The following is a 13,102-nucleotide window of genomic DNA, read 5'->3' as shown; positions in this document are numbered from 1 at the left end:
GGTACTGAGTCCAATGCTTTTTGGAAATCAAGAAATACTGCTCCTACCTGACTGTCTTGGTCCAAAGCTTTCAGCATGTCATGTGAGAAAAGTGTGATCTGGGTTTCACATGATTGCTGTTTTTGGAATTCATGGTGGTTGACATTGATGTGGTGATTCTGCTCAAGATATGTTGTTATGTTTGAGCTCAGAATATGTTCTAAGAATCTACAAAAAATTGATGTCAAGGATACTGGACAGTAGTTTAGTGGATCACTTGTACTACCCTTCTTGCAGACAGACAGGGATTCTATCAAGCCATGGAGCTTTGTTCAGTTTTAATGATTTCAGCTGCTTCTTGACAGCACTGACACCAATACTTACTTCATTCATCTTTTCAGTGATACAAGGATTAAAGTGGGGGAATTTTCTTTGTAAAGGAACATTTGGAAATGGAGTTAAACATTTCAGCTTTTGCTTTGCCACCCTCAATTTAGTTTCCTGTCTCATTTGCTAGGGACTGGACACTAGCTTTGGTGACACTAACAGCCTTTACATACAACCAGGTTTCTTTGGTATTTTGTGAAACATCATTTGACAATATTCTGCTGTGGTAGTTGTTAAAGGCATCATGCATTGCTCTCTTGACAGCCAAATGTGTTTCATTCAGTATCTCTCTGTCTATAGCCCTACACTATGTTTTACACCTGTTATGCAGTAATCTTGTTTGCTTCAGAAGTTTCTTACAGCGACTTTCTACCGTGAATTCCCACCTATTATAAACTGTTCTAATAGACTGTTCTAATAGATATATATCTATTTGTGCATGGTCAACTATTCTTTTAAACTAGAGCTGTAGTTCCTCCACATGCTCCTGCCCTGTGCAGAAAGATTCAAGTTCTTCTTTGAGATATCTTATTATTGATTTTTTTACCTAGTTTACTGATGATCAAAGGGTCACCAATCCATCCTGGGGTTATTTCCAGTAGATAACATCAGCTGGTGCTACTGCTTTGTTATTCAAACAGCTCCTCATATACTCTCATGAGGCTTAGTGGATCCCATTCTGCACCTCCATACCTCAGAAAAATCTGAGCCATATTGGGACCTGAACACAGGTCTTTCCACACCAAAGGCAATAACACTAACCATTTGACTATGGAGATGATCCACAATGAACAATATACAAAGGTATTTTGAAGAGCACTCTGCATTACTGTTTTAGCTTGCCACATAAATGATAGTGTAGCAAGTCAGTTAACTGATATATTTTGCAGTTAAAGTTTCATACAAATGTACATGTACATTGCCTGAAAGAACAAGTCACAAAAATAATGCATTATAACAGAAAATAGTTTCTTATGTGGAGAACGTCCCACCATCATATTGCAAGTGAAAATGAAAGACACTGAGTGGTCTGTGGTAGCCACATAAACAGATAGCTGTACTTAAGACCAGTGCAGGTGCTGCTAAGGGGGCCCTGCACAGCTATCTCGCACAGCAAATTTTGCAGTGGCCTCTCTCTTCTGGCAACCGAGGCCAATAGCAGCTGAGGTAGAAAAGCAGATGGGTCATAACGGTAACCAGCCAGCAGTGGTGATGTCGATGGTGTCCAATGCCAACTGAAGAGGGTTGTAGACCTATGAGGTATCACAGTTCTTAGTCGTTCCGTCTTACATAGGGGAGGAGCAACATTGTGTGGTGTGGCTCTGCACCCAGCAGTTCACTGAAGGGCATTCTGTACAGGAGCAACACTCATGATAGCATTGGAGGGGGTGTGCTGCCGTGGCTGTAGGTGCTGCCCAGGATGGTCTGGCGGCAGCATTTCCTGCTGTGGTTCCATCCTCAGTGGGTGGCCTAGAAAAGAAGAGTGATGAGTTCACATCTAGTGGTGATCAGTGTTTTAATGTCCCATCACCAACAAGGTCATTAGAAACAGAGCACATGCTTAGATTAGCCAGCCACAGGTTTGAACTGCTATCCTCCTGCATAGCTGGGCTGATGTGCTAGAGTGTTGATGAACAAGGAAGGGCTCTTAAGCAGAAAAAAAGAAAGAGACAGGGAAGCAGAGGATGTCTCCCATTGTATTGCCACAGGGAGGTTCTGGAGCAGGATCAGGTATGGAGGTGCTTGATATCTGCTCCACAGGTGAAGTCAGTCTTTGTGACTGGTCACTGTCTTTCCATCCACTTCTGAGGTGAACAAACGGTGGCTCCTTTGCTATCAGGTGACTGCTCGGATACCCAGCATGAAGCATGGAGATGGTTGAGGGGAGGTGCAACTGGAGTCTGCAGTAGGAGGTGCAAGTGCTGGAAGACTGGCAGCATTGGAGGCTGCTGAACTCTTCTCCTCAAATGATGAAGCCCTCTATGAACGCAGGGAAAGGGTAAAAGCATCATCGGTAGGCAATTCATGAACAATTTCTCCATCTGGGTTTTGAATGTGTGCACATGCCTTTATGCTTTCGTGTTGGATTTGAGATGCAAAGGTGGTGACAGGATAATGTCAGTGACATTCTGAATGCAGAAAGTGTCAAACGGCTTGTCCAGAATTGTTGCCCATTATCCAGTATGGGACACAGTCATGTGGGGTTGGCATTATTTGGCGAAAATTCTAGTGATCACCTCAACAGTGGCCTCTGAATTGGTGAAATGGCAGTTGACAGTATAGGGAAATGTGGAGTAAGCATTGATAACTATCAACCAGGCAGCATCCAGAAAGGGACCAGCAAAGTCAATATTCTCCCACGACTGCAAGGGCACCAACCAGATCAAGAAGGTCTGGCAAGGCTGTGCTTCACATTTTTGACAATTCTGGATGAGGTTGTCAATTAGCCTGTCAGTTCCATGCCAGTGGACATAGTGCCTGACTAGCATCATGGTATGAGATCCAACCCAATGCCCTTGGTGCAGGAGATGCATGGCATCCAGCCAAAGAGGCTCCAGCAGGACTGTCCATTGAGAGTTTTGGTGTTTTTGTAACAAAATGACACTGTCCATGACAGCATTGAGCATATGACAGAGATGAAAATGCTGCTGTAATAGGGTTAGTAACTGGGCATCCAGGCCAGCCATCCCTGCAGGATGTAATGATATTGTTGTTGTTGTGGACTTCAGTCCTGAGACTGGTTTGATGCAGCCCTCCATGCTACTCTATCCCGTGCAAGCCATCTTCATCTCCCAGTACCTACTGCAACCTACATCCTTCTGAATCTGCTTAGTGTATTCATCTCTTGGTCTCCCTCTACGATTTTTACCCTCCACGCTGCCCTCCAATGCTAAATTTGTGATCCCTTGATGCCTCAAAACATGTCCTACCAACCGGCCCCTTCTTTTTGTCAAGTTGTGCCACAAACTTCTCTTCTCCCCGATCTTATTCAATACTTCCTCATTAGTTATGTGATCTACCCATCTAATCTTCAGCATTCTTCTGTAATGTAATGATATATTTGCTGCAATACTGTATCCTCCCAATTACCCCTGCAAATCAGGATCTGGTAAGAGAAGTAGTTCACGGCTTGCGTGGCCTCATCATACAAAGGCCCTCATGTCAATCAAATGATGGATTAGGGCTCATCAAAAATCATAACAGGACAACAGTGTTTGCATACTGAGTAGTGTTGTGGAAATGCATCTCATAGTTACATCTGCTGAGAAAAAATGGACCGTTCAATTTGATAGTTGACAGTCATGCTGAAGAGTGATATCATAGGCTCTTAATTAGTGATTAAGTGCAGCTTAGCTCTGTAGAGGAAAACATGCAATGATCATGAATGCTTCGCTTTCGATCTGGAAAAACTTCTGGGTGGCACTAAGCATTTTTGAAGCATAAGCAACTGACTGTTCTGAGTCATCAGTTATACTTTATCTGGTAATGATTCAGAAGGACTGAATAAAGAAACCAATGGTTTGTGATCATTGACCAGGTGGAATTTGGTACCATAGAGAAAAACATGGAATTTCTTCACAGCATATACAATGTCCAAAACTTTATTGGTTAGTACCTAGTTTGAACTGGCATCAGTATTTTTGAGGCATAAGCAATAGGCCACTCGGAGCCATTGGGATATCTGTGAGCCAGTGCCACTCCCAACCCATACTGTGAAGCATCTTATGCAAGGACCATGTGGAGGCCTGATTGGTTCATCACTTAGCAGGGTGCAGACTGCAACATGGTGGAAAATGTGGTGCCACAAGCTGGTGACCAGTGAAACTGAGTCCGTTCACCCAGCAACGAATGTAATGGCTGCATGATTGTTGCTGCCCCAGGCAAAAATTTATGGTAGCAGATGACTTTATCTAGAAAAACCTGAAGTTCGTTGACTGACATAGTGCAGGGAAGCAACACAACAGCAGAAAGATGTTGATTCAAGAGTTTGAGACCATTCCAAACCAAAGATAAACAATAGAAGGTTGGAAAAACTGACATTTTTCTAAGTTATACTTTAACTTTGACACTTGGAGGATAGAAAAAAAGAGTGTTGAAATTGTGTAAATTATCATCAGTGGAGGCACCAGAAACTATAGTGTCATCCAAATAGTTTTCAGAGTCTGGCACAGATGAAGTAAGTTTTAATAAAATAAAATAAAATAAAACACTGAAAAATAGCAGGAGCACTGGTGACTCCAAAATGTAACTGCAAGTATTAGTACAGTCCAAAAGGGTTACTGAATACTAACATACATTGTGACCGTATATGAAGGGAGTTGTAAATAGGCATCCGACAAGTCAATTTTTGAGAAATGATGATCAACTGATAACTTAGCAAACAGTTCATGCAAACACAGTATCAGATATGTACCCACTATGGATTGCACATTCACAGAAACTTTAAATTCACCACAAAGGCTTAACCAGCCTGATGGTTTATTTACTATTAGTAATGGGGTAGGCTGTTCACTTGCTGCAATAGGCTGAATAATTCTGGTTTCTGTTAGGCAATCTAATTCATCTTTGACTTCTCCCCTGAGTGCCACTCGAATCGGATGGGCCCGTAAAAAACGACACCAGTCAGAAGGTTCTATGGCCATATGTGCTAGAAAATTTTTGACAAAACCCAAGCCAGGAGAGAATATAGAGGAAACTCAGAACATAATGCATCTAACTATGTTCTGTAGAACTTGTTCACATACTAAATTCACTTCATCTGAAATGGTAAAACCTAACAACTTAAAAGCATTTAGTCAAAAAGATTCTCTATACTCATGCTATCTACAACAAGAAATGTAAGCACACAGTCTATTAACTTGTCGGTCACTGGAGCATAGAATTGGCTGAAAATGGGAATACTCTGCTTATTGTAATTTACTAACTTTTGTGACACAGGGAGAAGCAGAGGGGAACCCAAGTCCTTATAAGTTTGTGAGTTTAACAAGGTTACCACAGCTCCTGTATTCACTTGCATGTGCTGAACTTTATGAAAAACCATAACACCAATGAAAAGTTTATATGGTGCAACAGAAATAGCTCATACAATGTTTATGTCCATATCCACATCAGGAATGTTGTGCTCAGTTTTTGCATTGCAGACTGCAGCAATGTGATCTTTTTTGTTGAAATTGTGGCAGGGAGCCCAGCATTTTGGACAGTCTGGGCACTCATGACTCATGAAACAATAAGGGTAGGAAGGGAGCATCGAATGCATACATTGCTGTTTACAGGCATGTTGGTATGGCTGCTGCTGGAGCGAAGCTGGCTGCCTTGACGCAGTGATCACATGAGGACTGCCGTGTCATATCTCCCCCCTGCAAACTATCTGAAGCTTGATGTGCAGAAGAGGGTTGGATAGCCAATATCCCACACCATGAACCATGACTCAATTTTGATTTCCTGCAGCTCATGACAAATTGAACAACTGTGTTGTAGTTAAAATCTCAGAGAGGTATGGATTTACACACTGGAGGGCATTCTCTCACATTTCATGATCTGGAACTAAGCAAATGATAACATCTCTGACCATCTGATCAGCATACAGCTCTTTATGCACATTGGACACAAAATGACAATGATGACTTAACCTGTGAAGGTCAACTTCCCATTCTCAATAGAACTGATGTGGTTGCTTCCTACAGTGGTGAAACGCAACCTGGGATGCAATGACGTGGGTGCCGTTACAGTAGTATTTTTTAAAAAGTTCATGCATGTGGTCAAACATTAAAGAAGACAAATCCTGCAAAGGTGCAAGTTGGCATAGGACTAGATACTTCTTGGGTGACATCCATGAAAGAAACAAGGCACAACATAAAATAGCATCAGTAAACCAAAAATCTTGAAAGTGCTGAAATCGAAGTTACCAACTTGAGCAATATGATCTTGGATATTTGTGGTTTGCACATAATTAAATCTAGAGAAATTAAAAGTTTTTTTAAATTTTAACAATAATCAGAGCACAAATGTAATTCATATTTAGAATGTAGAAACTTTTACATACACAAATTAAATCTAAGATGAAACTGCTTTGTTACAGCCCCCAGAACGTTATCTCCAGCATGGTGATGTAATGGGATACTACATTGGCTACAGACTTGCAAATTCAACAGATACATTTCACTATGAAACACATGAAGTGCTCCCTGGAATGCCACTACGACATATACTGACAAATCTTAAGAAGTATACACAGTACACTATTCTTGTTCAAGCATATAATAGAGTTGGTGCTGGTCCCAGAAGCCAAGAGGTCTCAGCAACAACAGATGAAGATGGTAAGTACTGCCTTAAGTATCTTTCTAATTGAGAAGTAAGCAGAAAAATTAATTAGTTTGTTTGTTAGTTGACTGTTCTGTGTATCAAAATTGTAATCTCTTGCTGTTACATGGAATAAGTCAGCAGTTGTTTTCTCAGTGGAGAATATGACAACATGATCTCTCTGTCTCCCTCTCCCTCCCTCCCTCCCCTCTCCCTCTCTAACATGCCCACACACAAGGGGGTGCATGTATGTTTGTTTGCCTGCACCTGCACGCGCGCGCGCACACACACACACACACACACAAGTTTTTATGACTGAATATCCCACTCATTTTTCTAAACATAACATAACTGGATAGATTCTACTGACCAAGCAGTGACAGGAGAAAACATGTATAAAGGTTAAATAAATTTACAAGCTTTCAGAGACAGTGAACCTTTCTTCTGGCACACAGATTAAAGGAGAAGGAAGAGGGTTGTAAGTCTATCCTGACCTGGTATTCTGGGTGACTTTTCTGAACACTCCCCATTTCCTAAACCTCACCAATTCTGTTTTGAAATATGCTGTCCAGTGATAGTGATGTTGATCCCCCTGTGCCATCCACCAGGGTTGGGGTGGCGGCAGCTTTGAAATCTTAAATAGCAATATCCCACTTTTATTGTAGAATTTGACTCGGAGGAGGGAGAGAATGTAACTTTTGTATTTAGTACTTTTGTCATTATATGATAGATGACTCTGTAATAAACAGATAACACAAGTGAATTCCAGAATGGTATTATCTCAAGAAAAATGTATCGGGTCAAAAACATAAACACAGATATGTGTGGCAAATGACTCAGTGTTTTTTAGTTTTTTCCATGTATCTGTTTCAAAGTACCCTTCATTATATGACTGTAGTACTAATTAAAATGATAGAAAAGTAAACTGAAATGGTGTACTTTCATGGAGAAAGTGGCAAGGATATTGATAATGCTGTAACCCTTTGTACTCAAAATTTCCAATCAGTGTGACACTATGTGCTTCTTATTGTTGGGTTATTTGACAGTTCTCCACCAAGAAAAGTGTACAGCAAAGGAAAAGGAACAATTGAAGTTGCTGGAGAGAATAATGAAACTGTAACATTAGCTGCAGTGAATCATAACCCCACAATAGCACTTGACAAGTATGTCATGAATCAGGAATTAGTAAGACTACTATCTGCCAAATTATTAAACCGAGAAACATCGTCTTTTTCCTATTTCCCTCCACCAGGAAGTTCATGGTAATGATTTCCAGAAATGAGTAACAGTTTGTCAGTGGTCACTTCAGCAAACAATGTCTTTGATTCAGTATTTTTCTCTGACATATCTCCCCTCATGGACCATGATATGACTGATCAACATAACATGCATTCCTGAAATGTGGAAAACCAACATTTGTTATAATAAGTCAAAGATTAGTGTACTTGGAATACGAATCTTTGGTTGGAATAATTGGTTACAAACTCATTGGTCCAGTCTTTATCAATGGAACGTTGAACTGTGATAAATATCAAACATTTCTGGAGTACAATCTTTCAGTATTGCTTGCAGATGTTTCCTTAAGCTCACAACAAACAATGTAGTTTTAGCACGACTGTTATCCAGCACATTATTCTGTAGCAGCATGAGACATATTAAATCATGTGCACAATCCCCTGGTGGATCGAAGGAGGTGGTCCAGTGTTTTGGCCTCCAAGATCACCAGATGTTACTTCAACTGACTTTTGTTTGTGGGATTACTTGAAGAATGAAGTTAATAATGAACTGCCAACAACCGCTGATAACGATTCAGCGTATCACCAATGAAGGTCATAATTTTACAACAGAAACACTTGTAAGTTTTGTTGAATCATTCCATGTGCAGATAAATAAGTGCATCAAAGAGGACAGTGACATTTTTGAGCACTTACTGTGAAGTAATTCTTATGAACAACCACCCAATGGGTGAGAAGTGAGAGGACACACCTCAAATGAGCATTTCATTGGTGGGAGGCCAGAGGACACACCTCAAACAAGTTTTCTTCACAATTACTGGAAACATCTAGTTTTTGTTTTTCAATTCAATGCATTTTTCTCAAGATAATACAATTTTTTAACTCAATTTTGTTTTTTGTCAATTACAGCACCATCTATCATGTAATGAAAGAAGTGGTACATACAAGAGTTTGTATTTTTCTCCTAGAATTCAAATATACAATAAAAATCAAAAGTGAAATGTTCCTACTTCACAAAAGAAGACGAAGTAAATATTCTCGAATTAGAATCAAGAACAGCTGCCAACATGAGAAACACAAAAGTAAATATCCTTGGAGAAGTAAAGCAACTTAAATGACTTAATAAAAGCAAGTCTTCTGGTCCAGACTGAATACCAATTAGGTTCCTTTCAGAGTATGCTGTTGCATTAACTCCATACTTAACAACCATATACAAGTGTTTGCTCAATGAAAGATTCGTTCCCAAAGACTGGAAAGTTGCACAGGTCACACCAATATCCAAGAAAGGTAGTAGGAATACTATACTAAATGACAGCTCCATATCATTAACGTTGATATGCAGCAGGATTTTGGAACATATATTGTGTTCTAACGTTATGAATTACCTCAAAGAAAATGGTTGAGTGACACACAGTCAGCATGGGTTTAGGAAACATCATTCTTGTGAAACACAACTAGCTTGATTCCATATTTCTGGATTACCAGAAGACTTTTGACACTGTACCACACATGGAGCTTTTAGTGAAATTGCGTGCTTATGGAATATCATCTCAGTCAAGTGACTGGATTTGTGATTTCCTGTCAGAGAGGTCACAGTTTGTAGTAACTGACAGAAAGTCATCAAGTAAAACGGAAGTGATTTCTGGTGTTCCCCAAGGTAGTGTTAGAGGCTCTTTGCTGTTCCTTATCTATATAAACGATTTGGGAGACAATCTGAGCATCTGTCTTAGGTTGTTTGCAGATGACACTGTCATTTATCTACTAATAAAGTCATCAGAAGCTCAAAACAAATTGCACAATGATTTATAAAAGATATCTATATGTTGCAAAAATTGGCAGTTGACCCTAAATAACAAAAAGTGTGAGGTCATACACGTGACTGCTAAAAGGAATTCATTAAACTTCAGTCGTATTATAAATCAGTCAAATTGAAAGGCGTAAATTCAACTAAATACCTAGGAATTACAGTTACAAACAACTTAAACTGGAAGAAACACACAGAAAATGTTGTGGGGAAGGCCAACCAAAGACTGCATTTTACTGGCAGGATGCTTAGAAAATGTGACAGATCTACTAAGGAGACTGCCTTCACTACACTTGTCCATCCTCTTTTAGAATACTGCTGCACAATGTGGGATCCTTATCAGATAGGAATGACAGAGTACCTCGAAAAAGTTCAAAGAAGGGCAGCACATTTTGTATTATCACAAAATACGGGAGAGAGTGCCACTGAAATGATACAAGATTTGGGCTGGACATCATTAAAAGAAAGGCGTTTTTCATTGCAATGTAATCTCCTCAGGAAATTACAATCAACTACTTTCCCCTCCGAATGCGAAAATATTTTGTTGACACCAACCTACATAGGGAGAAATAATCACTATGATAAAATAAGGGAAACCAGAGCTCATACAGAAAGGTATAGGTGTTCATTCTTTCCATGCGCTGTATGAGATTGGAATAATAGAGTATCATGAAGGTGGTTCGATGAACCCTCTGCCAGGCATTTATGTGTTATTTCCAGAGCATCCACTTAGATGTACATGTAAGAAAATTTTTACCAGATTTGGATTCGAACCTGGATTTCTCACTTATAACGAGTGGTCACCTTGACCACTTTGGCTATCCATTCACGCTGCCTGGACCAATCCAAACTCTCTTAGCAGATTACAATATAAGGATATAGACAGTGTGACTTAAAAGTTTGGGATAGTCTGAGGAGTATGTATGAATAGACAAAGTGATTAAAGTGACCCACATGGTAAGCAATAAATCAAAGCTAGAGTCCCAATGTAGCATAAATTTTCATATGTCACTGTTCAGTGAATTAATTTTGAAAACAGTAGTATACTTTATTGGATAAGTGATCCTTTTGACTTGGTTATTCTAGCTCCAACATCTATTTCACTGTGTTACAACTTCTGAGATGCCTAAATGTAGTCACTTGTACCAGCTAGTTGTCTTCAAGGTGTACAACTGTGTTCAGTTTTCCATCTCTTGTGGTTGTTTTACTTCTGCTGATCTTCATCTCACACTTCTCTATTATGATTTGATTCATGCACCTTGTGTGGCTCCCCCAGTAAGGCATTGTCTTCTGTAAAACAGATTATTTTGAAGCATTCTCCATTAATTATTACCCATTTAGTATTGGTTTCTACCTCTGCATCTACATGTATACTGTGAAAATCACCACTGGTTTCTGAGAATTCCTTCATAGCATACACTGTTTACAAATTATACAGTATGTCACGGGTATAAGTGCTGAATCTCAATTGGTGAGTAAGGACAATGTACTCAATAGCAATACATCAGTATTTAAATCATTTGCAGACCAATAATAATAGTCATTACAAGTTGTACGTTCCTAGGTTGGTTAGTTCAAGCAAATTCATCTGACAAGAGCAAACCATCAGTGCTTATTTTCTCCTGGGCAGCAGATCAGTTGTTGAAGGGTGAACATGAGGATGCAAAATGGTTAGCATATACTGACAGGTGTCCACTACTACAACCCTCCACATATTGCTCTCATAGGGACTGTGAAGACAAGATTAGACTAATTACCTCTCACACAGAGGTATTTATATCACACATGAATGAGATGGGATGAAGCCCTAATGGCTGGCACAATGGGATATACCCCCTGCTGTGCCCTTGACAGTGGTTTGCAGACTATGGTTATAGAACTAATAATTATTTTGTTCCTGAATTTTGCTGCTTTATTCATCATTTCTTTGAACAATTTTTTCTGTTTAACTTTATCGGTTGCTTTCTCTACAGTATGTCTATGAAGGCAATCAAAGGCAATCAGTATCGATGTGATACACTTGCCACAGTATGGGAACCCATTTTCTGGTGTTTTGGATCCATGTGTTTGCATTTATTAGGCAATCTGCACCTTCATACAGACAATCTACTACCCTATTCTCCAAAAATTGTGTTGGAGTAGATTCAGGAACATTCTGTCAGCAGGGATTGTGGAGCTGCTTTCTAGCAGCCTCGTACTGAACTGCTCATGAATGTAGATCCAAAACCTTTCATTTTGATATTTTTGGAGTTTCAGAAGCAGACTAGAATGGATACATGTGTTATACTAATTGGACAGCCAAAAGATTCACTGAATTGTACAATAAATGATTTCGCAGACTTTATGGAAAAGTTTCCAATTTAGAAGATCAGTAGCAGAAGATCTGCTAAAAATTCTCATAGTTAAGTTCACACAAAGATTCTTTAAAAATGCTGGAATTAGAGCTCTTTAAAAATATCCTTTATGAAAATCAATCTGGAACTGAATCCATTAGTTAGTAAAACGTGACTCTGGGTCCTGCCATAAGGAAGTCTCTGAGATACTATTGAAAAGAAAATCGAAGGGCAGAGATGACATGAGTTTGGATCGTATGCACTTCTTCCTGCTTTTGTACATTAGTACCAGTACATTCAGTACACTGCAGCTTATCAAGGAAGATATCAATATTTGTTTAATTGACAGGTAACAAGATAAATAACTGACTCTTTAAAATTTTAATTTGGCTCATATAATTTTACATTCAAAACAGTTGGAGCTTTTTGTAATCAAATTAAGAATTACATGCTTGACACTAATTTTAATGGCTAATATCTGCAGTTTTTTTAAGTAGCATGGGTAAAACTTGTTGGGGTGGACTCTTGCTCATATGTTTACAGAAAGAATATTGGACAAATTCTATGGAAGCTTTTTTACAGATTAATTAAATTTTGCTCAGTAACAGAAATCTCACTAGTTTTTATTGGTCTTGTTTTGTACATCTATTTTTAGATACTCAGAGTCATAATAATGACAAAACATCCTAATTTTGCTCCATTCCCTTTCCGTTACCTTTTTTACAAGGTGTCTCTAGTACCTCCCACCGCGGAAGTCAAATACGCGCCAGAACAAATGGACGTGGCCAGCCCATAGAGGGCTCCGCGTCCACGGCGGCTCTTCTTCGCAGCAGCTCTCACGGAGTGAGGGTGCCACTGCTACACCACGAGCAGACCACAGCCAATAGCCACTCCTTCCGGTTTCGTATGTAGGGACCCGCTCTGCCCTAGTCCAGTCAGTCTGGTATTTGCTCTGGATTGCATCTCATCTCGGCGGTACTGAATTCTGGTCATTGCTCTTTGTTGACATTTGCCTGGCTCTGGTTCTGAGTGGATTTACTGTTGGTGTATGATGTTGTAGTTTC

At 39.6% G+C, this 13,102-nt stretch overlaps 1 protein-coding gene across 1 annotated transcript in view; it reads left to right on the top strand.

Annotated features, from left to right (window-relative positions):
- The window catches only part of LOC126334576 (Down syndrome cell adhesion molecule-like protein Dscam2), a 290,611-nt gene that overhangs the window by 141,790 nt on the left and 135,719 nt on the right, over positions 1–13,102 (top strand). Inside the window, exon 11 of the mRNA XM_049996963.1 lies at positions 6,446–6,683. Coding sequence (XP_049852920.1) covers positions 6,446–6,683 — 238 coding nt within the window. The remainder of the gene's footprint in view (positions 1–6,445; positions 6,684–13,102) is intronic.

The sequence above is a fragment of the Schistocerca gregaria genome, chromosome 2, assembly GCF_023897955.1.
Source record: "Schistocerca gregaria isolate iqSchGreg1 chromosome 2, iqSchGreg1.2, whole genome shotgun sequence".
NCBI lineage: Eukaryota > Metazoa > Arthropoda > Insecta > Orthoptera > Acrididae > Schistocerca > Schistocerca gregaria.
Note: the sequence above shows the minus strand (reverse complement) of the source record. Positions and strands in the feature narration are given on the sequence as shown.